Source organism: Passer domesticus, chromosome 1 (genome assembly GCF_036417665.1).
Source record: "Passer domesticus isolate bPasDom1 chromosome 1, bPasDom1.hap1, whole genome shotgun sequence".
NCBI lineage: Eukaryota > Metazoa > Chordata > Aves > Passeriformes > Passeridae > Passer > Passer domesticus.
Genome location: NC_087474.1, coordinates 120,680,184 through 120,700,867, shown reverse-complemented (window position 1 = coordinate 120,700,867; position 20,684 = coordinate 120,680,184). Strand labels below are relative to the sequence as shown.

At 33.8% G+C, this 20,684-nt stretch overlaps 1 protein-coding gene across 8 annotated transcripts in view; it reads right to left on the bottom strand.

The window, feature by feature from the left end:
• Window positions 1–20,684, bottom strand: part of SNTG1 (syntrophin gamma 1) — a 315,524-nt gene that overhangs the window by 118,511 nt on the left and 176,329 nt on the right. For 4 of the 8 annotated variants that reach the window (XR_010346377.1, XM_064386038.1, XM_064386030.1 and 1 more), the window contains 5 exons: window positions 18,661–18,717; window positions 12,541–12,598; window positions 10,171–10,214; window positions 10,022–10,063; window positions 3,365–3,511 (listed from right to left, as the gene is read on the bottom strand). Coding sequence is in view for 7 of the 8 variants with exons in the window: in XM_064386038.1 (XP_064242108.1) it covers window positions 3,365–3,511; window positions 10,022–10,063; window positions 10,171–10,214; window positions 12,541–12,598; window positions 18,661–18,717 (348 nt within the window). In the remaining variant the exon portion in view is untranslated. The other 4 variants (XM_064386077.1, XM_064386046.1, XM_064386056.1 and 1 more) reach the window with 4 other exon arrangements.

Sequence of the window (20,684 nt, the reverse complement as noted above, 5' to 3'; positions counted from 1 at the left end):
AGAAATCTTCATATAGAAGTTTTGCTTTTTCAACATTTTTTTAAGTAAGGGTAAAAATCAAAACAAAGTAAAAAATTTTTTTCCAGTAAACTGTGACAGAAACTAGATAATAACTTGGAATTCAAGTTTTTCACGTAATGTGTATTCCTCAACAGGAAGAAATAATCCTTATCAAATTATTTAAATATTTTGGACTTCTTACTTTTCATAATGGACATTTTTTCTTATTATAGTAATTACCTTGAGTGCTTTGAGCTTTCTAACCATGACTATTAACAAAACAATGAAGCTGTTTAGTAATCTATTAAATATATAAGAATCTCCTGCTCTTTTTAGTCAGATTGTTCTCACAATTCAAATTTACCAGGAAAAAAGTGCCCTCCTGTTTGAATTCTATATGAAATTTCTAAGACAACTACTAAACAAGTATAATTTTTTATGCTTACAATTTTTTAAGGCCTCATTAGTAGTATTCAAAAGGCATACACATTACCAGCCTGTACAACATGCCAGCTATTGTTCCTGTTCCTAGTGGTCAAAGAGTGAAAAACATCCAGTTGACACAGTATTTTGAAATATGGTCTTAAATTTCAAGACATTTTATGGACATACATATGTCTATAATACATATGTCTATAATTGCTGAAAACAATACAAGTGTTGCATAGCTTGAAAATTTTGCCTGACAATGCAGAGCTCCAGGTCTGGGGGAAAAATAAATAAAAAAAAAAAGATCATCCCCAGACCAAGAGTTTGCTCACACTAATCCCATTGCAAGGCTGGGGTCAAACACACAGCTATAGTAGCAAATTTCACATTTACATATTCAATATAAAATTTGCTGTTGGCAAATATGACCTTAACATTTAGTTTTCATGAATAGCCACACTAATCAAGCACCAGAATATAAATGCTCATGAAAAATGAATTAAAAGTGGTCCTAAAGAGTTTGAAATCAAATTCTAATTCTATATTTGAATAAATATTACTCTACAAACCTATTCCTATTTGTTCAGTTTTAAATGTTATCAACTTCAATATGACAAAAAATAATAATTCCTGGACAAATTTGTATTTGAAGTAATGTTTTAGATCAGTATAAGCAGTTAATTCTTCTAAGCTTCTTGGTTGCCCAGGATCTGATCTCTGAGAAAGGTATTTCAGTACTTCAGGGAAAGTCCCCAGTGGGAAAAGTTCTCAGCTGAGAAAACACATAAGAATTCTGTGATTCTGTAACATACTTTCATGCCATTTAATGCAGTGGCAGTTTTTCTGGTTCAGATTAATTGCACTGCATCTGGCTGAAGTTGAGAAAATTATTTTTTTATTCAAAAAATATTTGTAATAAAGAAAGTCCCCAACTTAATAAAATGTGTAAATTCATAATTTTGGGCAAATACATACATATTCTGCTGAACTGGGATCCAATATAATTATAATTTGAAAATTTCCAAAATCATATTTCCTTAACATTTTTTAAATAATTGTCATCAGTGTCAAAATTTTAAAGGCAAAACTGGACTTGGAGGCATTCATGCTGTATTTTAATTAACTGGAGAACATTTATAGATATTTTGGAAACAAAAAAAGATTACCATATAATTCCAAAGAAGTAAAAAACATTTGTATTTCAGCACAATGACAAAATGTGCTGAATTACAGTTTTAATCAGTTTATAGCATGAGGTCTTTGTAACTTTCAAAATTAAGCATAAATCTGATATATTAATCAAAACTGATTAGGCTACTTATCCAATTGCAACCCTTATTTCACCTTTTCTTATTTTCTTAATTAAGCAATAACACCACAGAAATCCATTCTTGCCAGCAGTTAATTACCATATGAAACTATGAAATTTTATAAAAACCATAATTTATAGACTATTATATAGAATGAATGTGTTTTCTGAAACAAAATTTGCAACATCAACAATAAAAGAAAACCAGAATGATTTGTATAATTCTATTACATTGCTGCTAGGTTATTATGCCAGAATATTACAAATGAATGCACAAACTACAGGCCTCACTTTTAGACAGTCCAAGCCTCTCAAATCTTAATAATTCTAGTTTTACAATTTTCTCTGTGCTCTCATTTTCTATAAAAATTCAGAAAATAAGAAAAACAATGCTGATGCTACACAGCTCCATGACATCTAATGAACATAATATACAGATGCTTTGATTCAACAAAGCATGTCCCCATTTAGATAGCACTTTCCTGTTGAGATATAAAGATCCTGGAATACTAAAAGCTGCAGTTGTAAAAAATTAAAATTTTAAATATCTTAAAGTTTTCCATTTCCAAGCCTCGCAGTGTTTTGGAAAAAAAAAAAAAAGGAAAAAAAACCCACAAAAAACAACCAAAACCTTTGTCTCACAGATTTGTTGTTGCCATTGTTGTGCAAGTGATTCACTTTACCCTAAAACATCACTTATTGATTGATGGAAAGATGCTTTATACAGTCTGTGAAAACTTGCAATCTTTCATGGTGATGGATATTTAAACAAAATATTTTATCTGTTAGCATTCATTATGGTAAACTTGAGCTCTCACCAACACTTCTCTGCAATCACTGATTCAGAAATCACACATGACCTGAAGTGCACAGGGGATTTTGAATGTGTTTTGTATTTGATTTCTTGTGCAAACATGACTGAAAAAACAATGTCAAAAAAACCTCAAGACATCTGAAAATTGGTGGAGATTTTGTGAAACGTCTGTCTATCCACTTACTACATAGGTACTTCATACTCAGAATAGTATAAGAAAGGGAAGACATTTCAGAAAATCTAGAAATATCCTCATTACTTCCTACTGCAAACCAATGTGGGAGTTTTTTGATGTAGAAAAATCCCCTCAACATTCCTTTTAACATGTCAGCACAATTAGAATCTTTCAAATGCTCTCAATCACTGCTGGTTTGACAAGGGCAAGTGAAGTGGAATAGAGCTATGAACATTTCCTAGATCACATTTAAAGATATATGTCATTATCCTGGTAATGCCAATTCAGCCTGAGGAGTGATTATTCCCCATTTTGCTCAGAAAAGTATGAACAGCACAGGGAGGTAACTCTTGCAGGTGTCTGCCCAAAAATCTAGGGAATGTGTAATGTTGTAATTTTTTACTGAAGAGCTTCTTCCCTCAGTAACCAAACCTGCATAGAAGTTCTTCATGTGACCTGTGAAACTTACTACTGCAAGCTGTTTTACTGGCCACAGTCTTTCAAAACAGCTAAGAAGAAACAGGTAGTACCAAACTGAACTTGTGTAACAACATCAGTACTGTCAGGGCAAAAGAAAAAAAAAAAAACATCCAGAAATAGGCCCAGTGCTGACAAACAGATACCAAAACACCAGTACCATACTGTACCATACTAGTGGTTGAGAAGTATGGGCTGGGCCATCTGGAAACCTCCATGTATCTGGCTGGAACAGGCCAACACTGGATACTACTGAAAAATTATATAGAGTCCATTCTCCTTTCCTCTTCCTCCTCCACCGAACAAACTGTCAAAAGACAAAGACCCAATGTAGAGGAAAAAAAAAAAAGACCTAAAAATATGTACAGGTGTTAGATAACCCCTGGATTAAAACTCTTTTTCCTGGCACCCGTTTGATTTTACTAGAGTCAGAACAATGACATTTCTGAAGAGTTAAATCAGGTATTTTAACTGCTGGAAAATTGTCCAAAGACTATGTGTGTGCACATCTGCACTTCTTTGAGCATGCCTCCTCCTTGTGACTCCTCCTGGCTAATTAAATGAGTACACCTGCTCTAGTCCTCCCACTGCTCTGTCAGGTTCAAATCAAGCCATTAGAAATACAGAAGTTGCCTTTTGGAGGTGAACATTTGCTTTCAGTATATATACATGGTTGTTATCTGTTTAAAGAAAGCATAACTGATGGCAGTTGGAAGTATTTTCTAGTCCTTATGAGTAAATGAAATTTTCTTTATAGTGACCAGAGAAGATAAATTTCATGCCCATAGGAATTGTAATTTTTCCTACATTGGAGTATTTTGTGTCTGTTTTACTGCTTTTTGGAGGCTATGCCCAGAAAGAAAAACACTGGGTCCCCAAAGTGTTATTTCTAAATATTCTATTCCCTAAAGTGTTAACTAAAATGTTATTGAGGTTTAACTCCACAACCGGAGGTGCTGAGCAGAATGAAATATTTCAAAAAGTCTTTTGGAGGGTAAAGTGCACTCATGTACAAATAAATATGAAAATATTTCTATTTGTTTCCTAAGGAAGCAGAGAAACCTGAGCCTTTGCAGTAAAAATATCAATGTAAACAAGGTCACAAACAAAGAATATTTGATGGTACACACTTTAAATCCTCTCCTCAACTGTTTCTTTTCTTTGCAATTCAGGCTTTCAGAATTAATAGACTTGTATGACAAAGGAGGAACCAAGGACAGTTATTTGAAGGATGTTGTGCCATAACTGGTGATTCAATCTTTCACTCTATCCCACTAAACCCTAATGGATTTTTGCTTTGAGGACCGTAGCTATGTAATAAGGAAATAACAATATTAATCATGTAGGCTTGGTATTAGTCATGACGTTCTTCTCCCTCCTATAAAACTCAGCAGTAATGATGAGTAGTTTCAAAAGATGAAATCTTAATAAAATGACTAATAGATCTACAGGTATCTTGAGAAAAATAAATTAAAATATAAATTAGGAAGACTAGCAACATATTAACATATTTTAAAAGTCTAACATCATAGTACTTGAATAAATTCAAGCTTTTACAGAGTAAAATTGGTACAATTTAAAAAATTATTTAAACACTAAAAACATAGCTAAAGCCAGATGAGAAAAACAGATGAACACACATTAAGAATGCGGCTCCAGGATACATCCACATTCCAGGAATTTCCACCACAGAGCTGAAAACAGCTGAAACAGGCTATTTATAGCTGCTAGGATCTTTTCCACTTGATAGCCACTTATTTCAAATGAGTGCTGAAATATTTGACAGATTATGCTCAAATTCAATGAGCATTAGAATATTCAATAACAGGTATTTTCACTAATTATGCTGGGGTAGCTAAGGCAACATCAGTTTACTGCTATTGTTATTATTATTTTTATTATTACTCAAGTCTTAGATACAAAACAGCAGCTGTATGGAAAGAGTAAGTATTAGATGTCCAGAAAGTTTTCATTTCACTTTTAAATTCAGAAGTTAAAGACTGCAGATTGATTATAGTCTTAGAAGCACCGACTGTGCAGCTTCCACATTTAGAGTCGCCACTCTGTCTAGAGGGGAAAGGATTAAATGGCTGTGCCATGAGTTATAAAGTACAGGTTCTCTGCAACATGAGAAAGTTGTAGTCTGTGTTTGTGGGTTGCTGTTATCACTTCATGAAACTGCAAAGTATTAATGCAGAGGTACTTTTCTATAACAGATTCAGAAGTACTTAATAAAATTCAGAGAGCTAAATCCGATAATAGTCTAGGTCTCTGTTTCATAGTTAAGGAAACAAAGGTAAGACAAAAGCATAATTTACCAAAAGACACATCTGCAAGGTCAAGTTGGAGTAAGTATTCAGATAATTTGGTTTCCTGCCTTAAAAATACAATATGCTCATTCTTCTGCTTAAAAACATTTACGAGCAACATAGCCAAAACTATTAATAATGAGTTTTAAAAATCAGTTTTAATGAAACCATAGTTTTAAAGAGAAAAGCCAGAGTAAAAGTTTCATTAGCTACAGATGATTGCAGTTAAACAGCAACAACCCCTGCACTGCCACTTTCATAGTACATAAATGACTCATGGACAGTCAGCACAATTACAGTCCTGCTGTGAATGCTGAGAAAAGGGGGAAGCTAAAGATTCAATGCAGTGCATGAGGACATCTCACATCAGGTCATTCTTCTAGAAAAAATGGTGTCTTGTGCAAAATGCATGCAGTGGCTGAATTGAACCACAGTGCTACATATTGTAGTTTCCTTTACAAAAAGTCCACCAAAGCCTGAATATCTATTCTGTCTTTATAGCTACCTGTGACTAAATGAGCTTTTCCTGTTACTTTTCAAGGAATGCCCAAATGCCACATTAACTGACACATGCAAGCTGTCATTTTTCATTTGAAACATCCCCTGAATGTTCCCCAAATAGAAGAAATAAGAAATTCGTATCCATAGTAATTTAATTCCTTCTACTCCCTAAGAAAAAACCCATATGCTAAGATCCAAAGAGATATATAACCACAGTTATTGATACCATCTGAGAAATTTCATTCACAACATTAAGAAGAGAGAAAATCTTAAACATATCAGCCTTCATTCAACTACAAGTCTGCCTTGGCTTTAGATGATTTGGTGCACTACAACCCTGAATAGTAGATCCAACACAAGGTTTTTGGTAGTATCCAACTGAACTGGCATACACTCCTACTCCTAGCCACTCACAAGTGGCTCAAGGGCCTCTCACTCTCTTCCAAAATCTTATCCATTTTTAGTGACATAGTGCCTAGAACCCAGAACCACCAAAAACATCCATAAACCATATTATGTTGGTGCTTATCTACCTTTATATTTGGACAATAAATGGAGGTAAAAGTTAGAATGTAGAAATGTAGAAATAGATTCATTTACATCCTTAAGAATAATCATATCTATTACAGTGGATAACCACATCCACTAGGTGTGTGCACTGACAAGCTATGCATTTTTAGACCTTAATTAGACAGAAGCCGAAACTCATACGTCTGTCTGTGAATAATCCTAATTTCAGATTTTAAAAATTATTGTTGAAAAATGTAAAGGAGAGTCTACTGAAAAAGGAATAATTAAAACAACCTGAGTAAACAGAGCATCAAGTCATGTATTTAAACAGATACAATGGACTCTTCTACTATACACAAGTTCATATTGCATTTTTGGACTAAAACTGCCAGTTTGAGAGATGCTGAGAGATATTTATGACAAATTGCTAGTTTATTTTTTTTCTGCAACCTCCTCCTGTATTGACCAGAGAGACTGTGTCTTTACCTTACCATATCTGAGCACTACAACTGAAGCAATGTTATGCTGTACTCAGCTGGGGCTCTTTACAATCCAAGAGAAACAACAAGCTGACAGTCAGTCTTTGATAGAAAGTCATCATGTGTTTTCATGGTGTGAACAAGATTTTCACCTTCTACAAGAAGAAAACTAAGCTCTAGATGAAGTGATTCACCTAAAGCAAAATAAAATAATCAGAAAGGAACTATGTAAAGGCTTCCAGTAAGGTACTCTAAGAACTGACTAAACCTACCTATCTAGGTTTATCAGAGTCTATTAATCCATCTATCTTTCTTTCTATGTATGTATGTATCTATCTATATCTAAAATAATGAAAGACAATACAGACAACAGAGTGCCCACAATGTTAACTGAGATCACTGTACATTGGGGAAAGAGTCTCCCTGCTATGGAAGATGCCATGAGTTTGATTGAACTACCTAATTTTGAAACTCAAATCACTTTATATACATAGAGTGGTTATCAGTAAAGCAAGATGAAATACCAGGGTTGACTACTCATCAGTTTCCTACAATAGGCTGCAGTGAATTTTTTCACTGCAGAGCTATGAAGATATGACATACGCTTAAAAAGTTTCCAGAAGCAGCAACACATTTCGCATGTGGGAAAAGAATGAATGCTCATCACAGTCACACTGTAGATACAAATCTGAATTTTTAACAGGTATCTTCAGCATTACCCACTGAAAAAATTACCCACTGATTTACAATGAAAATTTTCTAAGACATTAAGACAACCCAAACACTACATAACATTGTACCTGCTAAGCCTTAATTAGGTACAGAAAAAATCAGAAGGAAACAAAACTACGAGTTCAGGTGTCCTGCAGAGCCATTGCAAAAGTGCCTAGATGCTGTAAGGATTGAAAATTAAGTTTCAGCTCCTGTTCAACTCCCTGCTGCAAGCCAGTAGGCTCCACACACTTCTGTTTACTCTATATTACCTTGAGATTAGAGCTACAGATCCTGTATTTGATAAAGACCCCACAGGACAGAAGTCCAAGATCAACTCAAGCTGCAAAGGACGTGCTGCAGACAAAACCCTCCCTGTGACTCCTGCTGGCACACCAGTGCATGTACTTTTACTGAGGGCTAAGCCTAAACTCACAGGTTACCACACAATGCAGAACCACATATATTACCATTATTGCAGCTTTAAAAGAAATTTACTCCATAAACACGTAGCATACAACAGTGAATGTTTCTGAAAAAAAATGGATTATCAGAGTTCATTTACTTTGAATTTTTTATTTACATTATATATCTATAACTCTTATGTATATTTTATTTTATAAAATGTCATCTGGACATTTCATCCTATTTAAATATTAGTCAATATTTGCTATTAAATATTTAAATTATTCTAATTAAAATAAGGATTTAATTAAAAATTCTTTGCTTCTTAAATTCCTAAACCATTTGCAAATATATAAATGTACACTCAAAACTGGTAAGATACTATTTTTTAATTCATAGAGAATTATCTACAAGGAGTTTTAGAAACAGATTATGTTAGATAAATAAGGTATAAATCAAAATTTAACACAATAACACTTGCTACTCTATGTCAATCTCCCCTTTCAGCTTTTCCAAAACCTCTTTGCTTCCTGTGAATGGGTTTCAACCTTATGATAAACACCCAGAAGATTTATGTATAGAAGATTTATGTATCATTTTGAGGGTTTAGAGAATGTCTCAGAAAACAAAATCCTGATGTCCTAATTTTCAATCTACATTCAAGTGTACAAGGCAACTTTTTTAGTAATATCTTTCTCATGTTTTGTGATTCCAACAATTAAACTCTAACATTTAAATCCCACTGAGAGATTTGCCATATTAATGCATATTAAACAAGTCAACTGTGGTAAACTTATAAAATATTTACAACCTAATCATTGTAGCACAGACAAAACCTAAAGGCAATATAAATACAACTACTAGCCAGTGTATACAGAAGGGGGTATGATGAGGGCTCTGAAGAATGAAACAGGATTTTCAGTAGATTTCCAAATGGAAACAAGTGTGCAAAAACAGAAGAATAGTGCAGTGATCTAATCTTTCAGACTGCACTAAACTTTATCACAACTTTATCAATATTAACTCCTGCTTTCTATACCTGAACAGCACATGTTCTGTGATCTGTCACAGAGCAGAATGCTGGATGAAATGCAAGGAGTGTCCTTGAATTGGAAATGAGTCAGACAGAGAAGCCTACAAGTATGTCAGTACTACGTTATTTTAAAAACACAGGTACAAATTCTATGGATCTAAATGGGATTCAAAAGTACTTTCTTTGGTAATCTTTTAATTTCTGACATTGTTTTCTGAAATAAAGGGTTTTCTGCTTCTGAAAATATTTAAGAGTCAAAAAAATATATGGCTAAAGTACATGATACATTTAGCAAAGCTGATTCACCAGTGGAACCGGCCTACTACAGACCTCTCAAACATTTCTTCTAAAGAAGAAATCTACTTAATAAAATTTTATTTCATACCCAAAATTATAGCATCTTAACTAAAGGAGAAGAGCACCCTCATAAGGAACAGCCAGAGGATGAGTAGCAGATGAATAGTTTTCTCTCATTTTTAAATAGGATTAAAAGTAACCAAACAACAAATCTCCAACATAGTGCAAATTACAGCTGTTGAAATTAAAATGACCCCACACAGCCAGAAAGGTGTAGCACTGCTGAAATTTGACAGCTACTAGCTGGAAGAAGAAATGCTGGAATTTGTACAGCTCAAATCTTCATAATAAAACAATCACCTTTAATATAGAAAAGCCTATCTGAGAAGAGCAATTACACAGATTTAGAAAGAGAAGATTGCACTTTGTTGCTTGTCATGTTAGAAGGTACAGGCATATTTGTTTAGGAATAACAATAAAACAGCTGATGCCACTGCACTGCTATCAGCATACACTGTCATTTCAGCAACTACAAAAGACAAAAAAGTAGACTAAAAAACAGAAAAGCTCACCACTTCTTCATGCCTGCATTTTCTCACATTAATTCCATTAATCTGTTATTAAAAAGATAAAGAGAAGACTTACTCTACATTTCATAAGCATACATTTCATTTCACTTTTCTAGAAAAATAAAGCCAAAATAATTTGCAGTTTTACTCACCTGTAGAATTGCATCTCCTATAAAGAGCAAACCTGAAAGTTCCGCTGAAAACAGAAAGCATATTTTTCACTGACTTTGTACATAACATCAAACATTTTCTGTACAAGAATTTTTATTGAATTTAATGTTTTTGCATAATCTTTAAAATTTCAAACAAAAACATGATTAAAACCCCAACATAAAATTTCCAAATAAATTACTTGTATTTTCTTGTTTAAACCCAAAATACTTATGTATCAGTGTTACAATAAAAGAGGCTATTCAGCCCAATCACACGACTATGAAACTTCATCCATCAGTCACTAGCACCTTTCAGGCCATTCTAGTAAGGTGGGGCATATTTTTCTGAATAGAAGATGACTGCAGGACTGGGTCTTATTTGCCTGTGAGAGATAATTTCTTACAAAGAGAAAGCAACATGTCCAGAGACACTTATGAATAACAAATTTAATTTTTAGGTTTTTACCAAAGATAAAGGACCCTTTAGATCTTGCATCTTTGATAAACTCTGATAAATAACAGGGACTATTAATGCTGGATAACCCTACATATGCTGAAGAGCTAGAAAATCAATATATTGTAAAAAAATCACCAGCCAAACTGTGATTTTAAAAACAAAGCTGCATCACAAAAACTTTTATAAAATCTGGTTCTACACCTCCATTTTAAACACTGTGTTGCATTTCAGAGCTATCTCATTCAAACACCTTATAAGCATACCAGAAATATAACAAAGATTATTTGTCTGTAAAGGCATGAATAACCTTTCAGAACATGAACATGAGAACTAAGGGATATTAAGATATTACATGTAATTATTACCTACAGTACTCCATATCAACATAGAAGATACTGTTGGGAAAAAACTAGTATCGGATTTGGTCCCAAAACTTTACTTATTTCCATGAGCTGCAAAAATGGAATCAATATTGATGTAAATTATGATACTTAAGTCCTTGTTTGATGGAATGGTCCTATTAGTTATATTTAACAATGGATGGTTAAATTATTGCAGGACAGACATTCTGATTTATTTTGAGGCATTTTCTCTATCAAAGTTCTCTAGTCCAGGAACACAGCATGACACGTTCTACATCTCAGGACAGAAATCTCCTACAAAAGAGATGCACCTCAAAACTAGCTCTGCAAAAATCAGCAGTGTTTTTATTGAAAGTAGTATTGGGGCTAGAAACAATGCAACAGTTACTGCAGCAAAAAAACTAATGACAGAAATAAAACTGCACTTCAGTGTGCTCAATTAAACTGAAGTATATCTTTCTTATTTTTCCTGCAGTGCTTAATAGCATTTTAATAGCTACTGCATATAATATATGCTACATCTTCATGTATTAGTTACATGTATATTGAAAAGACTGTAGTCATAAGTATAAATTCTTAAAGTTAACCTTATTGCCTTCCTTAGGGGCTCATTCATGCTACTCCTTATTCTCCCTAACTCCAACTTTCACATATACCTTTCAGGGTTGGCTTTTGGCTCTCAATATGCTGATTCCTCCATACATCTCTATGTGAGTGGGTAAGAGAGAGACACTTTTTTTCCTACTGGCATATTTTAGTTGAGGAGAAGCTGAGTTCTGGAGTTATTGCAATACAGATGAAGGGAAATGGTTCCAAGTTTGCATTTCTGGCCTTACACAAATACATACAAACATAACAAAGATATTAAGTACACCATCTTGGAACTGGTTCACAACCTTCCTCCTTCATACTTACACACATCTTGAGCTGTTTAACTATTCCCCATGTATCATTCCAATAACTTAAAAATGTTGCCAGTTAAATCAATACAGAATTCAGCACTAGCCCCATTACGATTAAAAGTAAGTATGGCCAAAACTTTATGCAGTACTCAAAATACTCTAAATACTACCTGAGTAACCAGGTTAAAAAGTCACGTATCCTCCTGCTGTGTTACTATGATTTAAGATCCAAACATTTAATTTACTACAGCTTCCAGACAATAACTACTGGGAAGTCAAAGCCACTAAATCATTGCCTTTTGTTAAATTTATTAAGCATTTTCATTCTGTCAATACTTTCCTATTTCTTTTCTATATTTTCTATTTATTTTCTAATAATCTATTTACTTTCTAATATTTTCCTGTTACTTTCCTATTTCTATTTTCTTTAAAAAAAGTAATGATTTGAAGATGTTAAAAACTATTCCAAATATCAATTCTGTACTTTTTCAGAAAAAGTTTCTGAGGAAGAGAGATATCATAAAGATATGAGAGAGAAAAGGTTAAACAGTATTTGTTTAACATTGACTGAAGAATCTCAAGATTTAATACATCTTTTTCTAAAGGGAACATTAAAGTACAGTGTAATAAGCTGATACCTGATACTCACCTCTTTGTTCTTTGGAAATCTTAGAAATAACCACTGGAATATTATGTTCTGCTCCACCCTGAAAACAAAATAAATGGCAATCTTTGTCAGCCACTAAAAATATATTTTTTCCCTAAAGTTATATTTTACCCTTTCTCTAAATGCAGTTTTTAGAGAGACTGAGCAAATAACTCTGATTCTGCACTTCCTCTTTTTCTAATGAATATTTGACTGTGATTAATTCCTTGTTGTCTCACATAAAGAAGCTCTCAGTTGCCATCATTAGCTCAGGAAGTGAATTGAGAACTCTACCAGACTTGAAGGACATCAGTTTCTGTGAATTCTGGAGAGCCTAATGTATGAAATGTGTCCTGTAAAAGCAGAATGGACATCCAACTATAATGGCAATCACACTGTGACCACTTAGTTTTCATGCTGGCAAGGAGGTAAACAAAAGCAGAAGAAAGAAGGTTTGGCCTTTTCATGTCAAAAGCAGCCTTTATTTGTTTCTGTCTGTCACACAAGCACAAAGAGTGAGGAAAGCAGTGGCATAAGTAATAAGGAACAGAAAAAGAAGCATTAAGAAATGGAACAGTAGGTGTTCAATAAATGGAGAGAAATAAAGGAAAACCAGATGATAGTTTCAACAGTTCAACAACAATTCAATGCTGTTGCTTCATTCAATTTAACCTGTTGGGACTGGAAATATTTATGGTGCTTAAGAACAAAGTTATAAAAATAAACCTGAAATGAAAAGGAAATTCAAAGGAAGGTAAAGGCAAAATACAGAGAGACACAAATACTTTTCCCTCTGCCAAGAGCATCAAAGCATACACTCAAATGCAAGCTGTACAAATTCAGGTCACCAGAAACCAATGTCTGCCACATTGTTGTTTCGCCTAGGAATACTGGTTGAAGGTTTGCTTACTCTTCTTTTCAGCAGACAGATTTTACTTTGGAAATGATGGCTTTTTTAGGTCCAGGCACCCTGTGTCAAGTTGTGAAAAGGACTGATATAGGCATTTCAATCCCTAAGGAACAGCATACATCCCCTCTTCATGCAATATCAAAGTGTTTGAAACTGAACAGACTCCTGCACTCAACACCTCTTTCTGTCAGGGAACAAAGATTCATTTCCTCTGAAACCACAGAATGTTAAAGAGGATGAATGTTAAATAGGATGAATGTCCATTTTGCTAGTGGCTATCAATGCAAACAGCCCTAAAAACACTGAGTTTATAGGGATCTCAGTAATACTACAACAATTATATGTCTACAGGTAAAGTTCTACTGGCATTGCATAAGATGAGTGTTGACAAGCACAGAACATATTGGTATTTCTAGCACAGACTGAGTATTGACTCCATAAAAACCAGCGGCTACCATCAAATTGTAGCATTATAGCTTTTTAAATATCCTTCAGTAGTTTTCACCAGAAGAATACCAACAGTAAAAGCTGGCTTCACTGTGGATAATGAGTTCAAGCTCACTAAATTCATAAGTTTTAACCTATACCCTCCAAATTTTCTAGTCACATGCAAATTTAATTTCTTAAAAATGTTTCAAACAAACAGAAAAATAACTGTGTCACTTTCTTTCTAAGCTTCCAATGTTACATACATATTTCACTATCCAGTATACTTAAAGTCCAGCAAAGTGTGAGGTTTAAAACAGCCTCCCTGCCTCCTTAGATCTGAAGCTCCATTAAAGTAGGAAATTACTTTTATTACTAAGCCAGCCTGCAATGCACACAACATGATTATTCCTCTCTCACTGTATTGAATCTACCTAAATCCATTTACACTACAGATCTGAGAAAGTTCTCTTGGGTAGGACACTGCTGAAAGCTATCTCCTCTCATTGCATCCGATTCTGACCTGTAGGAAGGCTTCTTTTTAAATTAGTAAAAGGATATAGTGCCTGCCAGTTTAACAAACAAAAAATCAAAACTGGAAACAGCAAATTGTTGATCAAGTATCTATACCCAGTCACTGCTAGCAATTTGTAGCAAACTGTATATTCTGCCAGCATCTTGTTGAATGCTACTTCAGGATGCCTTGCATCCTGCACTCCCCATACTTGATTCTCTGTCCTGTAGAGGAAAAAGTGTATGCATGTCTAAAATATGGTTTTACAGTCTCAGGGGATACTCTTCTAAAGAAAACTCTGGGAACAGAGGCAACTTTTCCACTGCTTTAAATTTTCTCTTCCTCTAGTATGGACAAGTAGTTATAACCTCAGACCAGAGGATGGACAGAAATACATCAAATAGTGGTGTTGAAGACTTAATGGCTCAGACCTCTGCCAGACTCTAACAACGATCTTTGTCAAGCAAATTTTCTTTGTCATTTTTCCTTAAGCAGAGATAAACCTGGAATGACAGCAGCTTCCCCCCTGTGGAGGTGGTCCTGCTAGAAGGGGCAGAGGAAGCTCTAATCACTGGCAGCTCTTTGAAGGTCACTGTCCTGAATGTTGGCCACTGCTGGTGAGAGGTCACCCACACCTCCTTTCAAAGTGTCACATGACACTCTCCTAAAAATGTTTTTCTTATCCCAGTTTTTATGTGTGAGGGGTTTTTTTTTCAGAAGTTTTTGACATATGAAAAATAGGGCAATTGAAAGTAGTTACTTTTATTGAAAAAGGCTGGGGGTTTTTGGTTCTAAGTATAACAAGGAAATTAATTTTTTATCTTCTACAAAAAAACATTTACAAAAGATCAGACCAATTGTTGGACTTTACCATCATCAGAGTTAGACAATGTAGGGGACTAGGAGTTAATACTAAAAAGATGCATTTCCACTAACAAAAATAGCTTTAAGGTCTTTGGACACTGAATTTTTTGATTGAGTTAAATTGGGAAAGTAAAACTGAACCTCAGAAGACCTCTGATGCTGTTCATCATTTTAAAAGAATGATCAAAACAGAAGCAGAATAATGGCAATGTACTGAGTCCTGGTAGCCAGAAGTCAGACTATAACCAAAAACCTTAATTTGTTTAATGAACTATCAATTTTGTTGCCTATTTCTTCAGGAACACTACACTCCAATTAGAGAAAAACAGGATGTTCTTTCTGAAATCATACACTGAGCAGCCTCTTTTGTCAAGGCTCTGCATCTCAAACTTGCCAGAGATGTGATAAATTACTGAAATACTACACTTCCCAAATTCTGTATCTGTATCCATAGCTATTTCTTCACAAACAAACATTTAACAGGAGTATTCAGAAGAGAGAAATTAATTCCTTCAGAAGAGTGTAAATCAGAGCAGGTCTGCTTCAAGTTCAATCAGTTTCACCACTAATTTCAGCTAAAACATACAGGCAAAAACCAGGTTTTCAAATCCTAAAAGAGTGGATTATAATCTATTTCTTAAAGGGCTGAAGTTTAGGTCTTGGACAAAAGTCAACCCTAGAGTCAGAGTTTTTCTTAAGCAGTTAGCTGAATCTATGATTTTTACAAATATAGTTGGAATACCCAGGTTATAAGAGAAGAGTTATGTCTATGTACCTCATAGACAGATAAAACAAAAATAGAGTTTAATTTTGGAATTATTAGGAATTTGTTCTCTGCTCTTCAGAAAAAGAACAATTCCAAGGGTTCAAAATCCTTGCAGTGGGATAAGACATTTTAAAAATTTATTCAAGAGAAAGTTGAAAGGTGACATTTTCATGTGAGTTTTCTGGCAGGAAATGGATGTTTTAAGTTAGTAGAAAAAAAATGTGATAATGCCCCAGACCTGATAGCTGAAACTAGGCAAATTCATAACCAAGCCCAAGCAAGTATTCTAAAGTGAGTGTCATTAATCATTGTATTGCTGTAATTAACACCTCAGATAAACAGCGTCCTCTGACATAGAACACAGCCAGGAAGCAAGTCCTCAAATAACCCCTACCTTCAATTAGTCTGGGAGTAGTAAGAAACAGAAACTACTGTAGTTCAAGGGAAGTTACTGACAAAAGGAGGAGAGCTCTCAGTGCTTCTCATTCCTTCAGGGTGACTTGTACACCTCTACTTTCTGGCAAAAATTCAAAATAATTACATTTCTGTTTAAAATTATCAACAAATATAAGATTCTTTATTACAGTTCAGGAATCTTAAAAAACAAAACAAAAACACATCAGCAAAATTGTATTCATCAGCAAGAAGCAAACCCTGACTGAATTTTAAATAGAAAACTGGCACCTTTCAGACTGTTTGGAACTGACATGTCATTTCATGCCATAAATAAAAAGTTTATTTCAGTGAGTCTTCATAAAGTTTGCCTACTAAACTAAAAAAGAAAAATTACTGTAAATTCCCATTCTAAGTTGTTTCTTACACTAGTTTAAAATTATAATACAATTTATTAATTTTTTTTTAGATTGTGTTGGCTATCCAAATGCTTGTCCATCTTTGTGAGAATGTGGAACTACTAATATGAGGATCTAGCAGAAAAGGTCCCACAAACATTAATATTTTTCTAAAAAATAACTAATTTTAAAGTAATAAATCACAATACCTGAAACATATGAACAGAACATCCCAGACCACAGTATTCAACTTTTCAGTTTCATTATCTAATCTATGTTGCCCAAGCAAGTCTGAGTTTCCTTTTTTTAAAGAGGACTCTTTGCTCTTTAATAACATTTTTGAAGGGATTTCATCACCTGAATGCTAGTTATTTAAAAAAATTAAAATTGTCTATTCACACTTGACTTTATGTACCTTTACTTTTCCAATACTTTGGTTAATTTTGATCAAAATATCTATGATATAAATAATCATAGAAAATAAATATTTTGCTCTAAAAAGTTAAGAATAACTTAACTATATTAATTTTAAGAAAGACCATTGCACATTCTCTACTTAATTTATATTTCTAAATGATGTTTTATTTTATGCAATGTACATAATACGTAAATAATGTGATCTTGAGATTGTCAGTGATGTTAATTTTAAATGATAACTCATTATAAAGTATATGTAAAATGAAGTTTGCCAGCTTTTGAGATTTGCTCTACAATTATCTGAAGTCCTTACTGTAACCAGTTATTTCTTAGCAGCATTTAAATAAACCCTCATTCACCCATATACTTGATTTTACACTCATTTTACATTCATTACTTCATCATTATTCAATGTACTGTAACCTATAATGATACTGGAGGAAAAAACCCTTAAATATTGTTGACCAAACTGATGAGAAACTTTGGTGACAAAATAGCAATTAAGTTTTCCTTGAACAGAGATCTTCATGGGTCAACAAGATAACAGCAAGTGCACTGAGACATTTTTAAAAATTAATACTTCTATTCAGTCATATTCTTATCAATGACAACACAAATGCACATTAATCCTTCTTATGAGTCACTTATAAGGTCAGTTCTAGCAGATGTCATAGGAAAATCTATACTTTCACTTTATATGCATAATTTAGGCCGCTTTGCATTCATGTGAAGTACACTTTATTTTTTCCATTGCTATCTTGAGACTGAGAACTGCTGTGTTTAGAAGATAAAATTAATCTTGTGTTGTCTACACTCAGACTCAAAGCTAAGGTAAAGTTTTCAAACTCATAGGTTATAATGACAAAAATTATTAACCCTTCCTTCCTCTCCTAAAAAGGATCACCTACACTTGTATATGTAATTAAATCTTACTGAGAAAAGCAAAACTACAGTAACATGACAAATTGCTGTCTGGGTCTGATCTACAGAAAAATAAACAATACAAGCACGCAATAACACTTTCTGTCCCACTAATGAATGGCAATGAATTAATGTGATATTCTTTGTAGCAGAATTGATGATGGACTTATTGGCTGTTCCTTGTTCCTGCCACTGTAATTTAGCATTCATTAATAACTATTTAAATTAGAGAGAAGCTGAACAAGTACAGTCTATACAGTTAAAAACACTTCTCAACTCTTACATCAAACCTTATTACAGAGTTGGTCAGCCTGAATTTTAAGGGGATGGTTGCCTTCCTTCCATATTGCAGCACAGTTCTGGTCACCTGCTGTAACAGCATCTAACATACAAGAATATGTTTCCTGTCTTGTTTCTAGTCTAGAACAGTTTGCACTCATTAACAGTAACATTGATTATATAAAAATATACAATTTGTGTGATATGCAATGAATAGACCAAAATATCATCTTACCTTTATACTTAATCCAAATCCTCCTACAGTCTGTCTTCTAATTGTTACTGTTCTTTCCTGGAAAAAAGAAATCAAGTTTTGCTAGATTTAATGTCTCCTGCAAAAACAACTAAATTCTAACTTCAGGAAGTTTTTTCAACATGGATTTTTGTTGTTTTTATGAAGTTCTGAGCTCCTGAACTGAAAATCCCATGAAACCTATGACCCACAGGACAAACACAAAGCCTGGAAGAGAAGAAGAAATCCCGCCTCAAAAAACAAATCCCCAAAAAAATCATTTGTTCAATTCACACCATCCTAGCAAGCACTGCAACACATAAAAACCAGAACTTTGGAGCTGGACAATTATGACACAACACACGCATTTCAGAGGTTAAGGCCTTGACGAGTCCTAAATTGGTCTCACCTGCAGGTTGATCACTACATGTTGAAGTACTCACACTGCACTCCTGCAGTGCATTTCCCAATTCAGTCTCATCTGTAAGGAAAACAACTTGTGCATGCCAAGACCACTCATTGGTGTTAACCAAAGCTTAACAAGTGCACACATTGCATGAATTCATTTCAAAGCACAGTAATGATCCAAATTAAAAAACCAACCAAACAAAAAAAAAAAAACCACCACCACTAAAAACCACAACCACCAAACTGCTGATCTCAGAGCAACAGTTTATAAATCATAATCCATAACCTACAATTATTAAAAATAGCCCATCTTTTTTCATTTATTGCTTGTCTAAACATTTGTGCTGTAAAAACTGTCGGCTACTATCTGACTCAGATATGAGCATTTACAAAGAAGACTTTTTTTGATTTTTTTCCTACTCTGTCTGTTGGCCTTACAACTACAGATCATTTTGAATTAGTACATTTAAGTAGTGATAAAAAGAATGTATTAGCAGATATACCATATATCCAGAGTAAAAGATATCAATTTTATAGATTTCTGAATGTCCTCTACAGGTAGTCTAGATTTTATACTCATTTAATTACCTATTTATCTATTGCATGGCATAAGTCTGCATGTATGCTACATTTAACTACATTTATTTCAGCATAATCAGCATAGATTGTCAGTGTCAGTAAGATTTGAATAGATCATCAGGAATATAGCAGGGACAGAAAGGATGAAATACATACAGATGTATGTTTTTCTTCCTTACTTCATTTACAGAATAAAAATAAAGGAGGTACCACATAACAGTTTTGGAAAACTGTTATTTCAGAAATTTGGTGAAAATCAAGTCACTTTGTTTCTTTTTTCACATTTGTGACAAATATGAACTGTAGAACTGTGGAAAGAGCAAGTGTAAACTCATCCAATGTTTTGGACTGAAAGACAAAATGGATTGCCTAAAACGAGACTACCATTTATTAATTTAGGCTAAAGCTTACAAAATATAAAATGCATGCAAACATTTATTCTAAAAAAAAAAGATATATAATTTGCTGTTAAATAGGCAAGCATTTCAATTTTTATTTTTAACATAAACCTCTAAAAATGAACTTTCATAATGCAGTTCCCACAGATTGGGTTCAGGACACAGACTGTACTTAGAAAACCTTTTGTCTGTCACAGTATAAAATGCAGGTGACAGTGCTGACAATATATTCAGGATAAACCAATATAGGCCACAGTCTCATGTGAGGTATAAGTCGAGTTACATAAACGAACAGAAAACACTCAGCTGTGGCTCCACTGGGAGCTATATTTTTCTTGTTAACTTTATCTTGTTTCCACCTCCAGCTTGTGCTGAACATGGAGTTAAGAACATGAACTTGACTTGTACACTCCAGTCAATATATTCTGTTATTTTTTTGTTATACATGCTCAAATCAAATAGAACACACTTGTTCTAAGATGACATTGAAAAATAGCAACCTTTCCCTAAACTGGCTTGAACTGGCTAGTGTTACATCAACCATGGATGGAATAATAGACAACACATGGATTAAATTTCAAACAAAGTAATATTCTCAGTGAAAAACATGTAACTTCATAAAATTTGTAGTTCATGATATGT